The sequence below is a fragment of the Drosophila montana genome, unplaced genomic scaffold, assembly GCF_035044405.1.
Source record: "Drosophila montana isolate Dmon_TW-CO22-7 unplaced genomic scaffold, ASM3504440v1 contig_3200_1, whole genome shotgun sequence".
Classification (NCBI taxonomy): domain Eukaryota; kingdom Metazoa; phylum Arthropoda; class Insecta; order Diptera; family Drosophilidae; genus Drosophila; species Drosophila montana.
The window spans coordinates 3,669,094-3,692,500 of record NW_026998080.1 but is presented as its reverse complement, the minus strand read 5'-3'; the positions used below and the strand labels follow the sequence as shown (position 1 = coordinate 3,692,500).

Below are 23,407 nucleotides of genomic sequence, written 5' to 3'. Positions count from 1 at the left end.
TCCCGTGTCATGCCCGGCTTGCGGGGCAGCCCCGCTGGCACCACGACCACATGCGAATCGTGCAGCGAATCAATCAGCTCCTGCTCCTTGACACCGTCAAAAAAGTCAACCTGCGTCGAGGTGCAGATGTGCGAAAGGTCAGCTGCCACGCCCTTTATGTCGCAAACATCATGCAGCGTTAGTTCATCAATCAGCGGATTTTGCTTGAGCAGCATCGACAGCGGCTGTCCAATGCCGCCCCCCGCGCCCACCACCGTCACCTTGTAGTTGCGCGTGCCACGCCCATTCCAGTACCAATTGCCGTTCCTCTGGCCGACTGCGCAGCTGTTCTGAGCCTTGAGCATCAGCTTGAAGCACGAGCAGGCACATCCCAGCATCTTGTATCTATTTTTTTTGGCTATTAGAATTTACCTCTAACCAGCTAATTTTAGGATTATGGAACAATTTACAATTTTTTTTAGCTGAAAAATGAAAAGTGCTGCCAAATCTGTCAGTTGTAATTAAGTAAATTGCAACCAATGTAAAATCTGTCAACTAACTGAAATCAACTGCACTTTTAATACCCTGTAAATACCCTTTTAGCACCCTCCTGTTCTGCTAGATTTTGTCTATAGATATATGTGTATATATGTGTTTATAAACCAAGAGAAATATTTGTTAAAAAAATAGACTTTCAATAAAAAAAAAGGCCTTGGTGCAGGCTGGTTTTTAATTTTAAAGGAAAATTTAAACAATATTATAAGTTTTCATTTTCAAACATAGAATTTAATACCCTAAACTGTATGTAAATGGGTAAAAAGGGTATAATGATTTTTTCCCAATGTTTGTAACAGGCAGAAAGACGCATAAATGGCATGAGTACGAGCTGAGTCGAACTAGCCGAGTCCGTCTGTCCATCTGTGTGAACGCGTTAATCTCAGAAGCTTAAAAACTAGTGAAAGTTTCCATCCGAAATATTTATTATCCCTACGATAAACGTGCTTATCATTTCATATGATATGCTCCCATTATCACATATTCGATAATTATCAAAATAAAAACTAGATTTTTTAAGCAATACTCGTAAGTTATAAGAACCAGAGTTAAGGCTGTGTAGGCTATCGCATATGGTATACATATTAAAAATCTCTTCTTTTTGGATACCTCTTCCATTCTCACAAATTCAAAAAAAATCGTTTTGAAGGTAGAGCCACATTTATGCCCTGAAAGTTCTTAAAGATCGGACCATAAGCTCCGATGCTATACAGGAGTACATTTCTCCTACAAGCTGTGTGTGTAGGAGAAATATAGAATTACTGTAAAGGTTGAGTGATTTTTTTAGTGAACCTGAATAAAATTTATACTAATATGCACTATTAAAAGTTGATCTGTTATACTCATGTATAACATAAATTTATAATGTAAATCGTTAGAATATTGAAAGAGAGGGTATTTCGTAGTCGATCAACTGCTAGATTAAGGTAAATCAGAATTTTTGGTCATTCGCTTTAACTGTAATCGTGAGAGTCAACAGTCGTACCTTAATCGCAATATAGAAACGCGATCTATGGAACCGACCAATGCCCGATGTCGATGCACCCGATCGGAGCCGAGACCGCAGCCGAAGCACTGCGTCAAGGCGTCGTGGGTGCGATGTTTGGTGGTATAAAACGTTCGGCGCTGTCAATGGCAACTTCCAGTTGCGGCCGGCTCTGCCAACAATTCGCATAGCAATTAAATTAAAAAATTGAAAATAAATAAGAACAGATCAACAGTCAACGTCCTCCTGCACGTCTACTAATCACGCATTAGAGCATTAAGTATTAAAAAACGCCAACAGAATGGTTCAAGAAGTGAGTATATAACGAGCCAAAACGGTTGCTATCGACTGCGCGATACTCTACCGAGTGCTCACAGTGTAATTACAGCTGAAAGTCGGAAATTATATTCTTGCTGAGACTCTAAGACCCCAAGATTGTGAACTTTGAACATGTCGATTATTGCCGTGAGAGTGCTCAGAACAAAGAATCTTAAACTGTGGTAGATAGCGAAAAATCCGAAATTTGTATCAAGCTAGATTCGAAATATAAACAACCCATATACTCTTCTTGGCTTTTTAGTCCGCTCGTAGTAAAAGAAAAGTATGAAATTTCAAAAAATCTCTATAAAAATCAAAGATCGGTTCTACAAACTGAATAACATATATAAACTTTAATCAATTCGGTATATATACATAAAATAATAAATATATTTATTTAAACCCTAAATAATGTAAAAGGGAAATCACATCAGCGATTCCCAGACCCAAGTCTTAAATAATAATTTAAATGAAATTATTTTGGTTAGGAGCTGAGATCAGCTTAGGCATCTTTATGCATTAGACCTGTTTGCGCTGGTTTGATCTTATTGGAGTTGGGTGATATTAATTGTCGAACTAACTAGAACCAGAATGAAGCGCCTGACCCAGTGTATATTTCATTAATCGCAGCCCCAAATTCTAAATAGGGTCAATGGCAGCGTCATGCACAGAATTTCTAACCGTGTCACATGATCGGTTGTCGCGTTCAGCTGACTTTTTCCCTTGATTTTATTTGCCGGCTAATGGATAATCAAGTGGTTGCCTCTGATTTTCAGAAATTCGACAACAAGCGGCAGCTGCTGCTGCTGGCGCTGATGCTGATGCTGGTCGCGTGCCTCTCGATCTGCGTCCAGGGCCGACCGTCGCCGGACGCGGGCGTTGGGCCTGGAGCAGCGGTACAGCTGCTGGTGGACCCCAGCGAATATCCCGGCAATCTGCCGCCGGAGACCATTCTGAAGGTGCAGCAGTGCGAAAAGGACCAGACAACCATGGAGCTGTGCATGCGCTGCGCCAAGGTCACCAAATCGGAAATCATCTATCCCATGTGCTGCAACAACGACGACAGCGTCAAGGACTGGTGCCACGACTATGTGTATTATGGCAACGACGAGGGCTACTAGCTGCTAGCGAGGCTTTCCCCCAGATGAGGTCGTTGTCCCTTAGGCTACTTACTTTCTGAAATCTAATAAAATTCCTTGCATCCTGCAAACACTGCGGGTCTATTGGCTGTGATATTTAAGGCAATATTAATGTTTATGCTTACACAAACCTACCTGTAACTAGAAATAAATACACATTTGCGCTATGAGCTGCATAAGAACACGAAAATCAATCCGCTCCATTCTAATCATCAGCCGAAAAACGACAACAAACAATCTACTTGTTTAGAAGTTGTCGATAGGATGTCTATAGAAGGCCAAATTTCAACTTTAATCGAACTCTTCCTATTGTATCTTTATGATACATGGTACAACTCGAGATAATAATTGCTGAGCATGATATCTGATACCTAATTTGATTTGAATTTGAATTGATTACACATATAAGGAGCGAAGAAACTGCTGAGCTTCACGAAAATATCTCGGAAAACAGAAAATTGTGCCATACAAAAGCAATTCTTTCTCTTTATTTTCTTACACGAACCAGATCGTTACTATAGCACCTATATGATATATCGGCCCGATACGGCCCGTTTCGATATGCATACTGCCTGATAGATAAAAGAATATATATAGATAGAATATATATACTTTATGGGGTAGAAAAAGTCTCCTTCTGTACGTTACACATTTCATGACAGACTTATACTTCAAACGCACACAAATCATAAGATTTTTCATTAATTGTCACAGGTTTTGTCTCGTGCGCGCTCTCACGTGCTTTGACTTGAGTATATCCACAAACTCAAAATAAAGTACACTTGAGAAAAATTTGTTTTTTTAAATTTATTTTTGTAAACTTCTTTTGTGTTTAATATATTTTTCGAAAACTTTATAATAATTACACATGTAAGTATTCTTTAAATGAATATTCAATTCGAATTGAATCGGTTTTGAGTTGATTGAGTTGCCTTTTAAAATAATTGTAGAAAACGCATAAATAAAAACTATTATATATGTATATCGATTGGGCAAAACATATAGAAACCCGATTTAGCTTAACGACAACTACTATATTACAGTTCATGCTGTTGCGGATTTAATATGGCAATCAAATTTAGAGCTAGTTTAAAATGCACAATCCGTTCGAACGGCTTTTTAGACGGCCGGCCCGACTTGATCGAACTTGCACTAGTTTACAACACCACGTGATTTGTAACTGTACGATATAAATGTATATAACAAAAACAATGTTTCAACAAGAAACTATATACATATTTTTTAGTCACTCGATCGATCGATCTGGCGCTCGATCTCCTAGCTTCTTTGTTCATTTCAATCAAACAATTTTTCAGTCTTTTTGTTTGATACTTTTTGTTGTTGTTGTTGTTAGCTGTTGTTGTTGTTGTTGTTGTTGTTGTGGTTGTTGTTGTCTCTCGTTGACTGAAAGCAACATTTAAATATAAAGTCGCGTGAAGAGTTCAACTTACCAGAATTCAAGCACGCTATTTTAGAATGTTATTGGGTTATTTAGTTTTTATACAAAAATGTTGTCACTGCTTTAACGCGGTGACAACGACGGCAGAGCTAGCTGCACGGGTTAAATGCAGATAGGAACAGTCGGAGTCTTCGCAGCGACCCATCAGTTCAAAGGGACACACGGTGGCATTCACATTCAGCTGGCTGCAATTAGTACAACAGGCAAACAAATGCATTTGGATGGCGGCAACCACAAGGGATTCACACACCTGTTGTAGTTGCGAGACAACGGGGTGCGGTACTCGCCAAGCAGCGACTTCTTAACGGGTGGATTGCACAGCTCCCGCATAAAGCTGACGGTGTAGGGCGGCGCCTTTTGGACTTCAGTGGCATCCGGTGCTACATTCCGTGGCGTGATCTGCAAGTAAACTCAACCAGTTTGTTAGTACGGGTTAGCACAGTTAGCGGGTACAATCAGCGGTAGATGAGACATGTTCTTAGAATTAGTTGGAAGCTATAGGAGAATATCATAAATCCACGCACATCAAATTCCAGCTGTCTCTTTACAGTCACCGCCTCTTCTCCTGCAACTGCTACAGCTACTTCTGCTGCTGCTGCCATGGCTGCTGAGGTATTACATTCACTTGGCTGATCCTTTGGCTGCTGCTCCGTCTCCGTCTCCGGCTCAGTGCTCTGCCTCTCGTCAGCAGGCGGTTGGCTATTACTGTCGCTAGAGGAAATGGGCTGCTCGCTCGGATCCCGACTAGTTTCATGCTTAGGTTCAGGTACTGACTGTGGCTCTACGTCAGGCTTTGACTCGGACTGAGTTACTTCCTTATGTGCAGACACATCGGCCTGCACCAAAACATCCTCATATTTGAGTATCGAATTGTATAAACGTATCTCTTTGGTCAGCTCTGTGGACTTGCGCGATATTTCCGCCTTAGCCGGATCCAGCAACCTGCAAAAAACACAAGCTATAGTATAACTGCAATGTATGTGAATGCCGCGTCCATTTTGGCACATTCCGGCGCTCCCACGATAATTGTTGGCCCCTTTGCGTTGTGGTCCACAGCAACCTGCTAGCGCTGTTGCTGCTATAGTTGTTGTTGTTGTAGTACCTGTAGTCGGCGCCCTGAAGGCCATTGCCCAGATCCAGAGCAGCGTTTTGTAGCTTGTTGCGCTTCTGCTTGAGCGATATGATAATCTCATGGCTGGCCTGTATCTCAGACTGTATGCGCGCCAGCTTCGACTCCTCCAGCTTGACCGACTGCTTAACGGCCTGCATCTCGGCATAGAGGTCCTTCAATCGGTGCGAGTAACGCAGGCGTGCGATCTTTGACTTTTTCGCCTCCTCCACCATATGCAGCGACTTGTCTAGGTTGGCTATCATGCTGCCCCTGTCATGGAGCACAAAATATTAGAAATTTTACAGTGCCCCATATGCATATGCATAAATACCCGATTTTGAGAAATGAACTCTCGAATGCTTTCAGTCGACTCTCCTTCGATGGCTGCGTCGCCTTGGCTACCGCCTTTGACGTGCTCGGAAAATCGCTGGCAGTGGTTGTGTCCGTGGCAGTAGCAACTGGATCATTAGGAGCTACTGCTGGCTTTGTACCTTTGGGCCCTGCCCTGACTGTCACCTTCTTGAGCGCTTTGCTGCCTGCTGCGGTTGTTTTTGCCTTTGCTGCCAAAGCGGCACCAACGGAAATCTGTTGTTTGCCGACTGTGACTGCGACTGGAGCCTCTTTTGCAGCAGCTGTCGTTTGGATGTTGACCGCCTTCACTCCAACTCCGACTTTCTTTTTCTCCAGCAGCTGCATGCGCTCGATTAGACGCAGGTATTCCCTTTGTGATGCTACCGGCAAGTGTCGCACAGCCTAGCCAGATGTTAAAGTGTAATTAGTCTACCATAGAATTCTAATTTTTACTACTATTAGTGTTACGAATCGGTTATAACTGATAAAAGATCTACAGGTGCCAAATTTTGTATGTAGTCTCTCGGATAGTATAACAAAAAAATAAAAATTCTTTTAAAGTGGGGCCTCGCGATTGAGAATTCACCATAGTGTGCGGCTAAAGAAAGAAGAAGCACAACCTCTGCATAGGAAGAAAACTAGAATCTTTTCAACAATATCTAGGTGAAGGGTTCAGGGTATCTCCCAGTCGAGAGCGCTCTTCTTTTTCTTCCAAAAAAGATTCTAAAATATATGAATATGGGCCATAGATTTCTTTCCCCTATCAGCAAGTTATGTAACAAACATTTCTATCAATCTTTGTGGGACTATGGGGATATGTGACTTGAAAGTTAGAATCTAATCCGCGTTTAAATAGATGAGTTGCTCTCCAAGAGCGTTAAAGGAGTCAAGATCAAATAGAGGAGAACTCGATTACATACCACTGGCGTTGGCTTGGCCTTTTGCGGGATCACAGCAGATTTTTCAGCGGCCTTGGGCGGTTGATCGGAAGACTTTTCCGTCTTTGGCGTTGGTTTTGGGCTGTCCGCTGGTAAAGCTGTGGGCACCTTGGAGCGCGCCTGCTTCAGGAAATCGTCCAGTTTCTTCTCAAAATACTCATTTATGACAGTGCGTCGCAAATTGGGATTGCTGGTTGATGCCGATTCCAGGATCTCGGAGTTTGGCGTATTGGAGCGAGTCGTTGAGTTGCTGGCACTGTCCATTGCCTGGCTGAACGGACTCGCGTTGTCGGCATAACTTGCATAGCTGCTGTAGGCGTAACAGCTTCTCAGCTCCAGCTCATCGTCGCTGCCCGCCGAGGACTCGGCCAGGGCGATGACTAGCTTGTTCACTTTGATGCTAGACGGATCGAGTGTGGTTATCAGTCTTGTTGAGCTGCTGCCGTTCTGGCTGTGAAGCGGGGCCACTGACTCCTTGACCAGAAGCGTTGCTGGACGCTTTGCAGCCGTCGCTAGTTCCGCCAGCTTCGAAATCTTGCGCTTGGGCGCCGTCTTCTTGTTGATTACCTTGTTGGGCTTCACGATTTTGATGATGTTCGTCGAGGTCGATGCGATTGCGGGTGTCGGCGCAGCTGAAACTTCCACTGGTAGTTGTGGCGGAGGGGCAGGCACAGGCAAAGGCACGAGCACGGGCAAGGGTACGGGCAAGGGCACGGGCACCGTCACAGGCAAGGGCAAAGGCACAGGCACAGGTACAGGTTCCGGCTTAGACAGAGGCTCAGATAGGGGCAGAGGCAACGCCGCATGCTGCAGTTTGACTTCTGTTTGTTGAGCTGGCTCCAATGGCACATCTTGTTGTGTTTGCTCCGGCGGAAGGACTTCATTGGACTGTAATGAAGACGCCTTAAATCTGCGCACTGCATTTTTAAGAATCTCTGGACTTTCGTGCGTTATTTTTTCGGGGCTGTTCTTTTTTCTAGATGCAATGCTGGAGAGCAACAGCTGACGCAGCTCCTCTGGATCATCGGAGTCATGAGCAACGGTTTCATTCTGAACAGAAGCTGGTAACGACACCTTAGCAACCTTAGTGTCCGCTGCTGGTTTCAGTTTGGACAGCAGCATGGCACGCAACGCGCCTGCCTCGTCGTCGCTGGACTCAGGTTGCAAGGGGCGCGAAGTCTGCGTCTGTGAGTTATCCATAGAAATTGACTGAATGTCGCTGATGGTGTCTTGATGCGAGTGCCGCTCACTCAAGTGCAGCGCGTCCCTGGCGTCGTCATCATCCAGCTGCACGTGTGGAATGTGAAATGAAGGCGGCGGCGGCGGAACCTCGTCATCTTCGTCGTCCAAGACCTCCTCCTCCTTACGCTGATCTTGCTGCAGCTCTTCCTCGTCGTCGTCAATTACAATGGGCATCGAAACAGGCGGCAGTGAGTTGGGCATAAAGCAGCGCCAGCTGCCGCCGCTGTTAACCGTCGACTGCCAGTGATGTGGCCACTGTTGTATTTCCTCGTCACTGTCGGTCTGCGCCAGTTCCATGTCCACGGGCTCCGCGAAACGCGTCGGCTGCGGACTGTACACAGTGCGTTCCGGCGAGGCAGCTGGACTAATCTCCATGAGGTCATCGATATCGTCGCACTCATTGCTGACCGTTGGCTGATGCACCCGGCTTATCATATCTGTCGGAGAATAGGCGCGCTCCGCGTCTCGCTTCTTGCGCGCTATATGCTTTTTTAATATAGCCGATTTAAGGGCAATGAGACGCAGCTTTAGCTCCGGTAGATCTTCAGCCTGCCCCATCTGCTGTTGCTGTTCTTCATCCTCTTCCCTTACGTTGCGGTGCTGACTGTAGCCCTCAAATGAGTGCGGCGGCAGCTGATCCTGCGTTTTAATCTGATTCTCGACTTGATTTCGACTTGGACTGGGTGATTTGCGCATGCGGTACTGAAGTCGCTCCCTAAGACTGTGCTTGGGCTTGATATCGTAGTTGCTATCACGTGCCAGCGCCATGCGCAGCTTGTTACGGCTCAGCTTCAGTTCCTCATCGTTCTCGTTCTCCACATTCAAATCGTACTCGCAGACTTCATCGTCCGTCACACTGTCCAGCGAATCCAGCAAAATGGTAGCCTGCTGATGGTGATGGTGATTGCTGTGGTGCTCGTGACGTCGCTTTTTGCGAGCATGTGCCTGCTGTGCGTGCACGCGGTTCGCGAAGGGATTGCGCCTATACATCGGACCATGTCTTCTGCTTTCAGTTCTTTTCATCCTATGCTTGCGATATTTCTTTGGCGGGTCAAACTCCTCCTCCGACAGGCTGGACACATCCGAAAGTACACTGGTTGGTGAAAAGTACTGATATGGCGCCAATCTCTCTATTCCCTGCGGCCTCTGATAACCTAAAACGATTGCAGAAGGGCTTATCAATAAGTTTACCCATTACGAATTGCGAGCAATGCAAGATAAGAAAGTCGAAATCTTCTCCTTGTGTACATCCGCATATATGTCTGTACATATTATACACTAATAATTCCACTAAAACTCCCATACATACACACACACACACACATACAGAACACTTAACATGCTGTTCGTTAGACAAGGTCACATCACACACACACACACAGCAATAGAACGTGTTGCTTCACTTAGAGTTCAATATTGGACAGTGCTTACTGTATTGATTGGCCAGATTGGCGGAGAGCATGTCCATTTTTTCGATATCCTTGCTCTTGTCCTCCAGCTGCTGTATGCGGGCGCGTAATTTAAACTCCTCATCCTCCGAAGATATGATCATTTCAAACTCATCGACTATTTCGCCCTCCTCGCGGTCTTCCTCGGCGCCATTTCCATTATCGACCATTTCGGGCTCTGGAACTTGCGAGGTCTGCGCGGACTTCATCGCGCTACACCCATTTAATTGTTGATCTGTCGTAAAGCTCTGCATTGTGCAGACGACCATTTTTAAAGGTCTAATAAATGTTTCTTATTTGTGCAAATTCAACACTTTTTATGAAAAAAAAAGAACAAAGTACGTGTGTATGTACTTTCCGTAGTGAAGAAGAAGAGCGAAATGCCAAAACAGAGATGTTATTTAATTCAGCTGTTAGTTAACATTCACTTAACACTTTGTTTACAGAGATAAGATTAAACATCTTGTAAAAATTCTGTTGATAATGTCGTGAATGAAAACATAAGCTTGAAGGCAATATTATAGTTACGCTATGTTGGTAAATTAATTTGCAAGCAACTAACACATTGAATTTAAATGCGTCAGCAGTAATTTTGGTCTGGAGAAATATCGATGGGTACTGCATATCGTTAATGTTTGAACCGATAGTTCCGATAGTATTGCTTAATCAGCAAGCAATGGTGTTAGAAACATCATATCGACTTCTTTTTATTTATAAAATGAATTTTAAATGCACACAGAGATCAATTCTATTTCTAAATAATATTAAACTGGTCGAATTTAAACAAAAAATGTCGGTATTAAATTAATTTAGCTTAGAGCTGTCTCCGTTTGACAGTGTTGCACAAGTAAGAAACGCCCTCTAGATTTCGTAATCTGAACTAAAAATTTCAGTTCAGTGTCGAATTCCGCACTTCCGCTCTTTTCTACCCAACTCGCGGAGCAAAATGCAGCAAAAGGTATTTGTGGTTGTGAAAAATGTGCGAAATGTCCTCAACTAACGACAAAATTGTTGCAATCATTTATTTTTTTAGCGCAGAGAACCCGTGCAGGCCGTTCAAGTCTTCGGACGCAAGGTGTGTGTAAAAATGACAATTTAAAACATTAAATTCATTGCACGTGTGCAAGAATCACCGACCAACAGAAGCCGACGCTCGTCCGCGCGACATTGCTGAGGTTATGTTTGTGTGATGATTTTTGTGTTGCTCACGTTTGCAAAATAAAAAAAATTGAGAAATTAATTAATTGTGGCATTCTGTTGCAGAAAACCGCCACTGCTGTCGCTTACTGCAAGCGTGGCAGCGGCCTCCTCAAGGTGAACGGACGCCCTCTGGACCAGATTGAGCCCAAAGTGCTGCAGTACAAACTGCAGGAGCCACTCCTGTTGCTCGGCAAGGTGAGAGCCCTCAAATGGCACATCTTTTTTGATATGCTTTACAATGATGATAACAATTATCCCGAACTTGAAGACCAATGAGAATACACTTGTCCCTGATTGCTTTAATGGCCAATCGCTAATATCTTTAGTTGCGTGAACAAATCCAAATAATTATAATATTGTCTATCTTGCAGGAGAAGTTCGCCGGTGTTGACATCCGCGTGCGCGTCAGCGGTGGTGGTCATGTCGCCCAGATCTACGCCATCCGCCAGGCAATTTCCAAGGCCCTAGTTGCCTTCTATCAGAAATGTGAGTATTGCGAACTGCTGAACTGGGAATGGGAATGGGAGTAAGATTGTGTGTGCCCTCAATAGGTTTTTGCTTAAAAGAGTTTTGTCTTTCTTGCAAATAATTCAATGAGGGCCAGAGAAACCAACATTATGAGCATATACCAACCAAGCTGGATGCATTTACAAGCACAGATTGGGTGATGCGGCAAAAACATTAGATACACTTAGTTTATGGCAGCTTTTTAGCAGCACCTTCTACCAGATTTTCGCTGGAATCATCTACCATGTCCAGTGAAAGACAAGTGCAAGGGAGAGCAAGTGAATGTGGCAATCAAATCGAGTGATTTGTGCAATTTATGTTGCCATTGCTATTTGAGGCTTCATCGACAATCCAGTAAATGAATCTGTTTTGCATGTATGGTAATGGGAGTAGGAATGTGTATGCCCCCAATAGGTTTTTGCTTAAAAGACTTTTATCTTTCTTGCAAATAATTCAATGAGGGCCAGAGAAACCTCCATTATGAGCATATACCAACCAAGCTGGATGCGTTTACAAGCACAGATTGGGTGATGCGGCAAAAACATTGGATAAAGTTAGTAATTAGCAGCACCTTCTACCAGATTTTCGCTGGAATCATCTACCATGTCCAGTGAAAGACAAGTGCAAGGGAGAACAAGTGAATGTGGCAATCAAAGCGAGTGATTTGTGCAATTTAAGTTGCCATTGCTATTTGAGGCTTCATCGACAATCCAGCAATTGAATCTGTTTTGCATTTATGTTTAAAATCAACCTTCTAATTATTGTTTGCCTTGTATATTTTCATTTCAGACGTCGATGAGGCCTCCAAGAAGGAGATCAAAGACATTCTGGTCCAGTACGACAGAACCCTTCTGGTTGGCGACCCACGTCGCTGCGAGCCCAAGAAGTTCGGTGGTCCCGGTGCCCGTGCTCGTTACCAGAAGTCGTACCGTTAAGCTTTTTGCTGATTTTCAATTTGGATTAGATATTTTGTACAACTTGAAAATATTTGCGCGTTTTCTCTTCAATTCGAGAAGCATGTGAATAAACGGAATAATTAACTTTATGTACCACAAACGAATAGTTATTTGGGATTGAAATAAATAAAACAAGTTCGTAGGGTTGATAAAACAAAATAAGATCAAATCAAGCTGAAGATCAAATAGAATAGTTAGTTAAACCGAAAAGTCAGTTATTTTACGCTTTCATTGAAATTACAGATAAATGTATACTCTGTTAGTAAATTAACATAATTAGTTAAAATTTAAATATCATGGAGTTTTTTTTTGTTTTTAGGCATGTATTAAGTAAAACCAATGACTCGAGAAAAAACAATTTTGATGTTCTGAGTATTCCACATTCTCTGTTTTACGAATTTCATTCGCTTTAGTTCGTAAAATTGATTTTACTCAATCAAGTAATATATTTAATTTTAAAACTGACAAATAGTTCTGTGTCGGGGATTGGCAGCACCGTCAGCTGATCACCTTGCAAACAGTGAATGGCTAATGGAAGAAGAAGCACGCACATCCATTTAAAGAAATAATATTCGCTGTAGAAGAACATAGTTTTGCCGGTTGGCAGTGCTGTCAGCTGATCACCTCGAAAACAGTGAACGGCTAATGGAAGAAGAAGCACTCTCGTACATTTAAAGAAACAATATTCGCGGCAAGTTTCTAGTTTCTTTAATCGAAATCTATTTGCCAGTGCATGTTACCAGCTGAAAAATCAATTTTGTTAATACAAAATGGACAAATGCAACGAATGTAAAATGTCTGCATGTGCATTTTTAACAATAATACAAGATCAAGAAAAATTAATGTCCTGGTTGGGCGACCACGGACTTATTTTGAAATGCAAAATCTGTCCTGGCTGTGGCGAGCCCTGCAAGTGTGTCCCATATAAGGGCGACCTTTATTTTCGGTGCAGGTTGACGCACACTTTTGAAAAAAACAAGAAAAAAATTACAAAAAAATGTAATTTTTTAGAAAGTGTGCGGGCGAACACGTTCTTCGCGGGATCGCATCTAAGTATCAGGAACATTTGCCTTATTGTATATTTCGAACTCATTGGAGTTGAAGCCATTACTGCGTTTTTAAAAAATGAGCTCTCATTGACATACGAAACAATTGTGAATTGGCGTAATTATTTGCGCGAAGTGTTCCAGGATTGGGCTGCGGAGTTAAGTCTTGGAAAGCTTGGCGGAGAGGGCAAGACAGTAAGAATTGACGAAAGCCTTGTAACTAAAAGGAAAAATAATTGCGGACGCATCATTCAAGGCCAATGGATTTTTAGTGTTTACGAAAGGGATACCAAAAGGATATGCATTGTCCCAGCCGAAAACCGCACTAAAAGCACGCTACTTCAGATAATAAAAGAGAAGATCGAGGATGGCTCAACAATCATTTCCGACTGTTGGTCTTCATACCGCTGTCTAGGCGATGAAGAATTCGAGCACCTGGCTGTTAATCATTCCATGAACTTTATGGACCCAATTACAAAAGGGCGCTCCAAAAAACATTCAACGGGTTACCTAGCAACATCCTTTTTTAAATCGCATTATCCCAACCATATAGAGAGATTTCACAATGCTTTTGCAGCCATTGCAAGGCTTTACAATCCCCATTGTGGCAGCCAAAGCATCAATCTAAACTGCAAATATGGCGAGGTATTAAAATTTATTTTCTAGAAAATACTTATTAAACCATTTTTTTTATCTTACAGTATGAAGACGAACTAGAAGATCTCTGTTAAAAATTAGACCATCATTTTGGTAAGTTCCATTGAAATCTCGCATAGCATCTTAATTACATTTTGTTCAATTTGAGTCTTGACGCCAAGTGATATTTTTTTTTAATTTTATCTTTTATATCCCTCCGCATGCTATCAATATTTTGCGTATGCGCTGTTGTTATATGGGCCAAAAACATTTATTACATTAGTTAATTAATAACATTAATAATGTAAATTTTTTTTATTATTTATTAGTTTTGAAATGTATTATATAGCTACATTTAATGGCTTAAATAAATTGCTAAATATTCCATTTAAAGTTACAATTACACTTATATTTAATAATTGAAAACTAAATACTGCGAATGCAAACAGTATTTTTGTATTTTAGTTTCATACCACCGCTAAATCGGCAACTTTTAATTACTTAAATTTAATAAAATACACAATAAAGTTACGTTTCTCCACCGGAAATGGATTCCTGAGAAGAAAAAAACTACGCGTAAATTTAAAAAATTATGTGTTGTGACCAAAACGAAGAATTTCCGCAATATGAACGTTAATCGAAATAAAAGTCAAATATTATCGATAATACGGTAGTAACGACAAATCGTCCATATTATATCGATAGCATTTGTGCGTTTGTCATCTCTAGCGTCGGCATCGCAATTCAGAAAAAACGGCGGCACAAGCGCCTTTTAATTTTGTATGTGAATCAGAGAGTTAGAAAAAAGCCAATTTAGATTGTAGCATATAAAAAATGTATGTAAAAAAGTTGGTGCTTGATGGATTCAAGTCCTATGGAAGGCGCACTGAAATCGAAGGATTCGATCGAGAGTTTACGGCCATCACAGGTCTAAACGGTTCAGGCAAATCAAACATTCTCGACTCGATATGTTTTGTGCTTGGCATCAGTAATTTGCAAAATGTAAGTCAGTTATGGCTATGAATAGTTTATTTATTTATTCAATGTTTCTGTGATTCAGGTGCGTGCGTCTGCGCTGCAGGATTTGGTGTACAAAAACGGTCAGGCCGGCATAACAAAGGCAACGGTCACAATTGTATTCGACAATACGAATGCGCAGCAGTGCCCGCCAGGATACGAAAAGTGTCGCGAGATCTCCGTGACTCGTCAGGTTGTTGTCGGTGGTAAGAACAAGTTCCTCATCAATGGAAAGCTTGTGCAGAACAAGAAAGTTCAGGACTTTTTCTGCTCGATGCAGTTGAACGTCAACAATCCGAATTTTCTAATTATGCAGGGAAAAATTCAGCAAGTGCTAAACATGAAGCCCAAGGAGGTAAGTAAAAATACCATTTAAACATTAATAAGGTACGTTTACACACACCTTTGGTATTTGCAGGTGTTGTCAATGGTTGAGGAAGCGGCCGGCACAAGCTTATACAAGACGAAACGCGATGCGACCAAGACGTTGATTGAAAAGAAGGAGGGCAAGGTGCGGGAAACCTCTGCCTTACTGGAGGAGGAAGTGCTTCCGAAACTGGACAAGCTGCGTAAGGAGCGCACAGCGTACCAGGAGTACCAGAAAACATGTCGCGATATTGAATTCCTCACGCACATCCACATTTCGGCCAGATATCTGAAACTACGTGACGCCCTCCAGTCAGTAGAGGCCAGCGAGCAAAAGATAGAGAACCGCATTGCCAATTGCCGCGAAACTCACGCCAATAACCTGGAGGAAGTTGAGCGTATTGAAGTTACGGTCAAAGAAATACAACATAAGATAGACGCTGAAATGGGAGGCAGTCTTAAGTCCCTCGAGGCCGAACTTGCAGCCAAGCGTGCCGCCGAGGCAACCGCCTCGGGCAGTCTTAAGGCTGCACAGGGCACAATTGAGCAGGATGAAAAGAAAATACGTATGGCCAGTAAAAACATCTTGGACGATGAGCGCGCGCTGCTCAAGAAACAGGAAGCCATGTCAAAGGTTCAGGGCGAGTTCCAGAGCCTTAAAGACGCCGATGCAACGGACGCTAAAGCCTATGAGGATGCACAGCGGAAATTTGAGGCCGTATCGCAGGGTCTGTCTACCAACGAGGATGGACAAGCCTGTACACTGCAGGAACAGCTAATCGGTAAGTTGCCAAGCAACCCAGTTTGGTAAGTTAGTTGGTTAATTTTGGACTTTACCCATAGCTGCCAAGCAACAACTGAGCGAGGCACAGACCACAATTAAAACATCGGAGATGGAACTGCGCCACACGCGCAGCTTGCTTAATCAAAAGCAGGGCGAGACGCAGACCAACGATGCAGCCTACATCAAGGACAAGCGACTGCACGACCAGCTTGAGGCTGAAATCAAGAACTTGGAGCGTCAGTTGCAGGGCCTCAACTACGAGGGCGGACAGTTCGAACAGCTCAAGGAACGCAGGCAACAATTGCACAACCAGGTGCGCGAACATAAGCGCGAACTTGACCGTCGCAGCGGGTCCCGCTTCGAGCTTCAGTACCATGATCCGGAGCCGAATTTTGAGCGGCACAAGGTGCGCGGAATGGTGGGAAAGCTGTTTAAGGTCTCTGATATGCAAAACTCCATGGCCCTCATGATGGCAGCTGGCGGTCACGTAAGTGCCCAATCACACATTTTTCAAAAGTTGGCTCATTTCTTTTATGCTAACCCATATTTGCAGTTGTATAGCTTTGTAACGGACGATGATGTGACAAGCAAGAAGATCCTTCAGAAAGGAAATTTGCAGCGACGTGTCACAATGATACCTATCAACAAGATCAAGTCCTACCCTCTGAGCCAAAAAGTTGTCGACTACGCCAAGTCAACCGTAAGTTCATCTTAAGAAAACTGATTGCGTTAGATAGCCAGCCTTACATATCGTACTTTTGTCTATGTATTGCTGTTTTAGTGGACTGTTTTGTTAATTAATTTAGTACACATTTTAACTAATCATGCAATTTGCTTGCAGTACGGCGCAGACAATGTGGAATCTGCCTTGTCGCTGATTGAATTCGACCGATACTTCGACCCGGTGATGAAGTTTGTCTTTGGCGGAACACTGATCTGCAAAGATTTGGATGTTGCCAAGGGGGTAAGCGCAATGTTATGCCACAATGTGGACATTAACTGATTATTCTTCCTTCCAATAGCTAAGCGCAGATAGAAACATTGGAGGTCGCTGTGTAACGCTAGAAGGCGATGTGGTAGATTCAAATGGTACCTTGTCTGGTGGCTCAGCACCGAAAGGCGCGAATATACTTGAAGAACTGAACTGCATTAGGAGTTTGGAGAAGGAAGTAAAACAAAAGATGAATGAGCTAACCCAGGTGGAGCAAGAATTGACGTTAGTATTGGGTGTTCATAGAAAATTAATCGAAGATTATTAAGTCATCTTTTGTTTCTCCCATTTATAGTGCTATTGAGAATGTAGCGCACAGCCACAATAAGCTAAAGGAGGCACTTGACCTGCGCCAGCATGAGCTGTCCATGTGCAAGAGCCGTTTGGCGCATACAACATTCCAGCAGAACCAGGAGGAAATCGAAGAAATGAAGGAGAAGGTGAAAAGCTTAGAGCAGCAAAATGCAGAGGCGCGTGAAAAACAAAAGAGCTCACAGGCCAAAGTAAAGGATGTAGAGGCAAAGTTATCCGATGCGAAGGGCTATCGAGAGCGCGAGCTTAAGGCGGTCAGCAACGAAATGAAGGTAGCCAAGCAGAGAGCCGAGAAGTCACGCGCTAACTGGAAAAAGCGTGAGCAGGAGTTTGAGACGCTGCAGCTGGAAATCACAGAGCTACAGAAGAGCATTGACACCGCCAAGCAACAGCACCAAGAGATGGTGGACAATCTTGAAAGGTACAAGGCTGAGCTCGATGCTCTGCAGAAAAATAGCTCGACTGCGGCCACGGATGTCGCCGAGCTAGAGAGAGAAATTAAAAGGCAAAAGGATAATCTGAACACTAAGAATAAGGAAATGCGTACGCTTTTAGGCAAAAAGGATAAAATGCTAAAACACAATCAAGAACTTGAACTGGAGGTGAAGAAGAAGGAAAACGAAAAGAACAAAATAAGTGGAGAGGCAAAAGATGCTAAGAAACGCATGGATGCCCTGGAGGTTAAGTACCCCTGGATACCAGAGGAGAAAAACTGCTTTGGCATGAAGAACACGCGCTATGACTACAGCAAAGAGGATCCCGTTGAGGCCGGCAACAAATTGGTGAAAATGCAGGAAAAGAAGGAGAAAATGGAACGCACGCTCAATATGAATGCAATGCAGACACTGGAACGCGAGGAGGAGAACTATAATGAGACGGTGCGCCGACGTCAAATTGTTGCATTGGACAAGGAGAAAATCAAGAAGATTATTGTTAAAATGGACGAGGAGGAGCAGGACCAGGTAAAACGGGCCTGGGAGGCGGTAACTGAAAACTTTAGCAGTATATTCAGCACCCTGCTGCCAGGCGCCCAAGCTCTACTCAATCCTGTCAAGACAAACGGCGTACTTAGTGGCCTCGAGATAAAGGTCGGCTTCAACGGTGTCTTTAAGGAAAGCCTGGGGGAGTTGTCTGGTGGTCAAAAGTCACTGGTAGCTTTATCACTAGTGCTAGCCATGCTGAAGTTCTCCCCGGCTCCGCTCTATATCCTCGACGAGGTGGATGCTGCGTTGGATATGTCTCACACTCAAAATATTGGCAGCATGCTGAAGCAGCACTTCAGAGACTCACAGTTTCTCATCGTCTCCCTGAAAGATGGCCTCTTCAATCACGCCAATGTGCTGTTCCGTACGCAATTCTTGGAAGGCGTCTCCACCATTACGCGAACTGTTGGCCGATCAGTTGCGAAGCGTTAAATATGTCCACATAGTTATTAGCCTTTACGAATAAAATCATCTACGCAAACATTTAAGGTTACGAACTATTTTATTGTGAACAGTTTTTTCGCACAAAATGGCGATTTAAGTTTTACCCATGTTCTCTAATTAGAGGAAAAGAATTTAAAAATTGATGTTTCGTCATTTGTATAAAATAAATGTAATTATAGTAATTTTTTACTGGGAGTTTTTATTGAAACTTAAAAAAGTGGTGGTACAGGAATTAAGAAATTAAATATTTCTGAATTAAATTGCTGATATTATATATTTTTGCTTAATACATTTTTAATTGTAATGTGTTTTATAATTTTAAATTATAAAACAAGATTTTGTATATCGGTCATGCTGGCAGTTATTTTGTTTTCTAAATTCACAATAGACAAGTTTTTGTTCACTTCATAAATTTGTTGCATCAAATATCTTAATTTTAAATTTTTGCATTGCATTTTCATTATTTATTGGATTTCTTAATACAAATATTGCGTACAGGGTAAGAAAGATTTTTTGTTGTAATTTTTAGCATTTGTCTACATTTGCGATATATTTAATGTTAGGTTATGGGAGACTGTGTCCATTTTTAAGCTGATCTTAACAGAGTAGTTATGTTATGTAGCTTAACAGAGAAACAGTAAATTTCCAATAGGGCTGGTTGGCTGGCCCAAACGTCAAACTGACGTTTGGTCACAGCGACAAAGAGAACGACACTGACAGTCGCTGGCTGTAGGTTGCATGCGCACTGGAGAGACAGAGACAGAACGTTGGTGAGACCGTCGACGAGACGAACGCACCGCGCAAACCCACACAGGCACACACACAGATAGCAACAACACGCACACACACTCAGGCAAGCGAGCAGAGCAGCGACTACGACAATGTTGGAGGAGTGCAGCTGTGAAAAATTAAACAAAAGTGCTAAATTTGATTATTAAATTCTCAGCGGCAGCGGAAACAAAACATTCAACATTTCCACCCAACGCAGATTCCTGAAAAAGCTCGTCAACATGGTAAGAAGGCACCGAGCGGTGCTTGCCTTGGATTCACAATCAAAATCTCAATCAAATCGCTTGTCTGTGCACAGTATCCAGTGTTTGTGTGCGTGTGTGTCAGTGTGTGTGTGTGTGTGTCTATGGTACAAAATTCTATAAATTGTATATGCTGCCGTCTAGCGCCCGACAAGACAGGTGGGGGGTCACCGTCGGGACCCTCGTAACGATTCCCTTGCTTAGTCTTTTTATTTTTTATTTGTTTAATATCAGTTATTCTAGGGAACAAGCACAATTGATTATTGCCAGTTACCAGTTTTAATTTGGTCGTGTTCCCACCATGACAAAATCCCAGTGCCGGCTCCAATGACCTTATCTCGGCCAAGCTGAGGGCTTCACCAACCAGGAACTGCAACAGGGGTTTGGCCTTGCTTAACAAATGCAATTTATTGTTTATGTAATTTAAGCTTTAATAATGTACAATAGCTTGTCTTGATTACTAGAGCAGTATTTGCATATTATTTCAAATTACTTTTGATCAAGAATTGCATTTTGGAACTTGTCGTTACTTCTGTCAATTGCCAGAGTTGCCATATAGCACTTAATAACAACCGTTCTTTTGCTATAATATAAATGTTCCTATAAAATATATCACAATATCTGGAGTAATTGATCAATGGAGTGCAATATATGTGTTCACCTTTTAATATATTTCGTTCCAAATCTCAAGAGGGTCTATATATTTTTCTTTAAGGATCGAGTCACAAAACCGCAGAAGAAAATGCTAATCACATTGCTGCGCGAGACGAAATACATGGAAGGCAAGAAAGAAAAGGAATGGTATTGGGAGAAGATCCAGGCGGCGCTAAACACTATCGGGCCCAAAAAGACCATCATTCAGTGGAAAAAGGTGCGTATCTCTGTGAAGAAAAGCGAGATCGTTTCACTAGTTAAATCTCTTTCAGTGCTGGCGCGACATGCGCTTGACGACGAGAAAGAAACTGGCCGAGCTGAAGCGCTGCCAACTGTCTGGCGGGTCGCCACCACCGGGCATTGAGTTGAACCAGGAGGATAACGATATCATTGACATTGTGGGCACTGAGTACTTTTACGAGGAAATGAACGGCGAGCTTAAGCCGGAAAACTTTATGACCGGCTTCGACTACGTACCGGAGCACTTTTGCGATGCCATACTGACGGCTGCTGCGGGCCAGCAGCAACAGCACATGCAACACCCAAAGGACCCACAGTCGCACAGTGGCCAGCAGCCGCAGGATCATCATACCAATGATGGGGAGACTAACGATGCGCCGGGCTCCTCGAACGGTGGCTCGTACCAGGGTCAGAACGTGAGTCAGCTGCAGTCGCACAACGGTGGCGGCGGAGAACATGGTAATGGCAATAGCACGCAGCCGCATCCCGGCATGCCGCAGCATCCCGCCTTTCATGGGGGCTTGCATCCGCATTTGCTACGACGCCAACACACAAGCGCCGCTCTGCAGCGGGAGACGCCGTTCGAGGAGAAGCTATTGCAGTTCATGCAGGATGCGTTTCCTAAAAAGAGCAAAAAGCGCAAGCAGCGTGATCCGGACAAGCTTTTTCTGCTATCGCTCTATGAGGAGATCAAACGGGTGCCGGAGGAAATACGCCTGGACGTGAAGTCTGAGCTGATGCAGATCTTAAAGAAATACCAGAAGAAGTCACCAGTTAAGGCGGAGAAATCGTCAGCTTCGACGTCCTCGGCCGCCAAACAGAGCAGCAACAGCAGCAGCAGCTCCGCCTCGGCTCATCTCTCACATAGCATGTTTCAGCTTCAGAAGAAATATGAGAAGGGCGAAAAGGAACCGTCGCCGCAGTCGCAGGGAGATCCGGTGCCACTGCATGCGCCGCAGCAGCTACCACTGTTCCAGCTTCACAAAAAGTACGAAGAGACCGAGAAGGTGCATCAGCAGCAAAGCGAACAGCGCAAGCTTGAGGCTGCCCACCAGCAGCAGCACGCCGCCCATCAGCAGCCGCCACCGCCGCCCAATGAGCAGCATTTGCATCATCCGCAGATGGCGCACAATATAATGTTTCCGCTGGCGCAGCTGCGCAACGAGCAACCGCCGGGGCAGCATCATTCTCACAATCCACACCAGCAGCAACAGCAGCATCCCCACCAGCAACAGCAGCAGCCCCAGCAGCATCACCCGCCAACGATCTTTGGCACCGCTGCTAGTGCAGCCGCCATGAGCGCTGACCGCCCACCGATGTCGTACGAGAACGTTGGGTGAATGTTGAGCCGTCTGTGGGAAGCCACTTGTGGAGCGCGCCCTTCGACGGTGTCCCCCACGACGGCAGACGCGCCCAACTGTTAGCAACAAGCAACTAGCAACTGTTAGCCATCCGGCCCAGCTCATTGTGCCGGTTCAGCTCGACGACAGGGTCTGGTCAGGGTGTCTCTCTCGCCACTAAATGCCGGAACTGTGTGCAAAATTGTTTCAAACACTAGGTTTTACTCGTACTTCTAATCCTTACGCTAGCTTACTGTGTAACCATGAAATGATCTTCATGTAAATGCCATTGGGGTCGATCCCAATGGCTTATCATCAATAATTGTGTATATACTTGAAAATATATACACACATATTAGAATTACATATTGAAATTGTGACTTTATTTTCAATTACAACAAATGAATTTAATATATGTATACAAAATGCGAATTCACCAACTTAAATTGTGTTCTAACCAATTAATTTTAATTACTAATATAGGATTAGTTAATTACTGGTCGAGGGCTGATTTATACATTGCTATTACCCTGTAGGTTATCATATTATAAAACTGAGACTGACTTATTGGTGATTAACGCACAACCCAACCCGTTAGAGCTAGGTAGCTGCATTTTTCACATCTATTAAGTTTTTCAATCTCCCCAAGCTTATTTTTAAAGCTCGTCATATAAATAAGTAATTGCCAATCTCAACGATTGTAAGCAAGCAGTATTGGGAATGTTCGGAAAATTCTTTTGTTTTTCATCCCGTTTGCTTCCAGCGCATTTTCAAAGATTTCTGTGAACATTCATTAGAGAACTACTATGACGAATTGTATTTGATATATTTTAGAGTATATAAATGATATATTTTAGAGTATATAAGCTTTTAATCTGTTATCATTTAGGATAATTCAATTGGATGAGAAAATGTTTCCAAGTATTATCGCAACGCTCAGTTGTTTTCAAGATCAAATTATAAGATCTTATAATAAGTATATACATTTAATTAGGAAATTAACAAAATCCAGAAAGACAAACGAATTATTTTTAGGCATACGTAATCCGAGACGTATCTATGCCCTAAGTTAGAAAGAAAGAGTTCTCTCTCTCTCTATAATGTTTCTTTCTAAATGTTTCTATTTTATTTAGCCTGTATTTGTTGCAGTTATACTCTGTTCTTCTGGTCCTCGTTTTTTGTTTACACTTCTTCGGATTGAAAGTACTTCAAAAATACAAACTGATTGTTGACTTACCATCGAACCACACACAACTTCTGTCTGGATGCGTCTTAAGATAATATTGTTTGGATATGTGAATAAGCCGAGCTATAAAAGATTTGTCAAAAAGACACCCAAAGTGGTTAGTCCGAGAATTTATCTGCGCTCTCCGGC

At 43.1% G+C, this 23,407-nt stretch overlaps 6 protein-coding genes and 1 long non-coding RNA gene across 8 annotated transcripts in view; 4 read left to right on the top strand and 3 right to left on the bottom strand.

Moving 5' to 3' along the window:
- Window positions 1–498, bottom strand: part of LOC135432117 (uncharacterized) — a 1,864-nt gene extending 1,366 nt beyond the window's left edge. Inside the window, exon 1 of the mRNA XM_064687601.1 lies at window positions 1–498. This exon is cut by the window's left edge and continues 1,366 nt beyond it. Coding sequence (XP_064543671.1) covers window positions 1–377 — 377 coding nt within the window. The 5' untranslated portion in view covers window positions 378–498.
- Window positions 499–1,690: 1,192 nt separating this feature from the next.
- On the top strand, window positions 1,691–3,264 carry LOC135431973 (uncharacterized). The gene is made up of 2 exons (XM_064687403.1): window positions 1,691–1,832; window positions 2,614–3,264. Exons 1-2 carry the CDS (start codon window positions 1,821–1,823, stop codon window positions 2,956–2,958), a joined length of 357 nt encoding a protein of 118 aa, XP_064543473.1. The 5' UTR covers window positions 1,691–1,820; the 3' UTR covers window positions 2,959–3,264.
- Window positions 3,265–4,331: 1,067 nt separating this feature from the next.
- LOC135431399 (uncharacterized) lies at window positions 4,332–9,838 on the bottom strand. Its single transcript, XM_064686534.1, has 7 exons — window positions 9,509–9,838; window positions 6,818–9,231; window positions 5,878–6,299; window positions 5,538–5,816; window positions 4,960–5,377; window positions 4,686–4,834; window positions 4,332–4,620 (listed from the first exon to the last, which is right to left on the bottom strand). The coding sequence occupies exons 1-7, from the start codon at window positions 9,792–9,794 to the stop codon at window positions 4,491–4,493; spliced, it is 4,098 nt and encodes a 1,365-aa protein (XP_064542604.1). The 5' UTR covers window positions 9,795–9,838; the 3' UTR covers window positions 4,332–4,490.
- A 68-nt stretch (window positions 9,839–9,906) lies between these two features.
- Window positions 9,907–10,371, bottom strand: LOC135431402 (uncharacterized). Its single transcript, XR_010436785.1, has 2 exons — window positions 10,054–10,371; window positions 9,907–9,999 (listed from the first exon to the last, which is right to left on the bottom strand). It is a non-coding gene; the product is annotated as an uncharacterized LOC135431402 (long non-coding RNA).
- RpS16 (ribosomal protein S16) lies at window positions 10,369–12,277 on the top strand. Its single transcript, XM_064686535.1, has 5 exons — window positions 10,369–10,483; window positions 10,559–10,600; window positions 10,789–10,920; window positions 11,097–11,211; window positions 12,022–12,277. The coding sequence occupies exons 1-5, from the start codon at window positions 10,472–10,474 to the stop codon at window positions 12,165–12,167; spliced, it is 447 nt and encodes a 148-aa protein (XP_064542605.1). The 5' UTR covers window positions 10,369–10,471; the 3' UTR covers window positions 12,168–12,277.
- Window positions 12,278–14,616: 2,339 nt separating this feature from the next.
- Window positions 14,617–18,806, top strand: SMC2 (structural maintenance of chromosomes 2). The gene is made up of 8 exons (XM_064686706.1): window positions 14,617–14,872; window positions 14,931–15,242; window positions 15,306–16,035; window positions 16,097–16,524; window positions 16,591–16,737; window positions 16,879–17,001; window positions 17,060–17,253; window positions 17,324–18,806. Exons 1-8 carry the CDS (start codon window positions 14,705–14,707, stop codon window positions 18,753–18,755), a joined length of 3,534 nt encoding a protein of 1,177 aa, XP_064542776.1. The 5' UTR covers window positions 14,617–14,704; the 3' UTR covers window positions 18,756–18,806.
- Window positions 18,807–19,560: 754 nt separating this feature from the next.
- LOC135431866 (TPR-containing protein DDB_G0280363) lies at window positions 19,561–22,478 on the top strand. Of its 2 annotated transcripts, none has more exons than XM_064687213.1 (3): window positions 19,561–19,780; window positions 20,514–20,669; window positions 20,725–22,478. In XM_064687213.1, the coding sequence occupies exons 1-3, from the start codon at window positions 19,778–19,780 to the stop codon at window positions 22,030–22,032; spliced, it is 1,467 nt and encodes a 488-aa protein (XP_064543283.1). In that variant the 5' UTR covers window positions 19,561–19,777; the 3' UTR covers window positions 22,033–22,478. The 2 variants fall into 2 exon arrangements, with proteins under 2 accessions (XP_064543283.1, XP_064543282.1); XM_064687212.1 differs by lacking the exon at window positions 19,561–19,780 and adding an exon at window positions 20,065–20,216.
- Window positions 22,479–23,407: the final 929 nt, after the last annotated feature.

Excerpts from the sequence above, each read along its gene's own strand:
- LOC135431866 (XM_064687212.1), top strand. Across the intron at positions 20,670-20,724 it reads CCATCATTCAGTGGAAAAAG|TGCTGGCGCGACATGCGCTT; the intron begins GTGCGTATCTCT and ends AATCTCTTTCAG.
- SMC2 (XM_064686706.1), top strand. The coding sequence starts at position 14,705 with ATGTATGTAAAAAAGTTGGTGCTTGATGGATTCAAGTCCTATGGAAGG. Across the intron at positions 16,738-16,878 it reads TCGACTACGCCAAGTCAACC|TACGGCGCAGACAATGTGGA; the intron begins GTAAGTTCATCT and ends ATTTGCTTGCAG. Across the intron at positions 17,254-17,323 it reads CAGGTGGAGCAAGAATTGAC|TGCTATTGAGAATGTAGCGC; the intron begins GTTAGTATTGGG and ends TCCCATTTATAG.
- LOC135431399 (XM_064686534.1), bottom strand. The coding sequence starts at position 9,794 with ATGGTCGTCTGCACAATGCAGAGCTTTACGACAGATCAACAATTAAAT. Across the intron at positions 5,817-5,877 it reads AGTTCATTTCTCAAAATCGG|GGGCAGCATGATAGCCAACC; the intron begins GTATTTATGCAT and ends GCTCCATGACAG. Across the intron at positions 4,835-4,959 it reads AGAGACAGCTGGAATTTGAT|ATCACGCCACGGAATGTAGC; the intron begins GTGCGTGGATTT and ends GTTTACTTGCAG.
- RpS16 (XM_064686535.1), top strand. Across the intron at positions 10,601-10,788 it reads TTCAAGTCTTCGGACGCAAG|AAAACCGCCACTGCTGTCGC; the intron begins GTGTGTGTAAAA and ends ATTCTGTTGCAG. Across the intron at positions 10,921-11,096 it reads CACTCCTGTTGCTCGGCAAG|GAGAAGTTCGCCGGTGTTGA; the intron begins GTGAGAGCCCTC and ends TCTATCTTGCAG.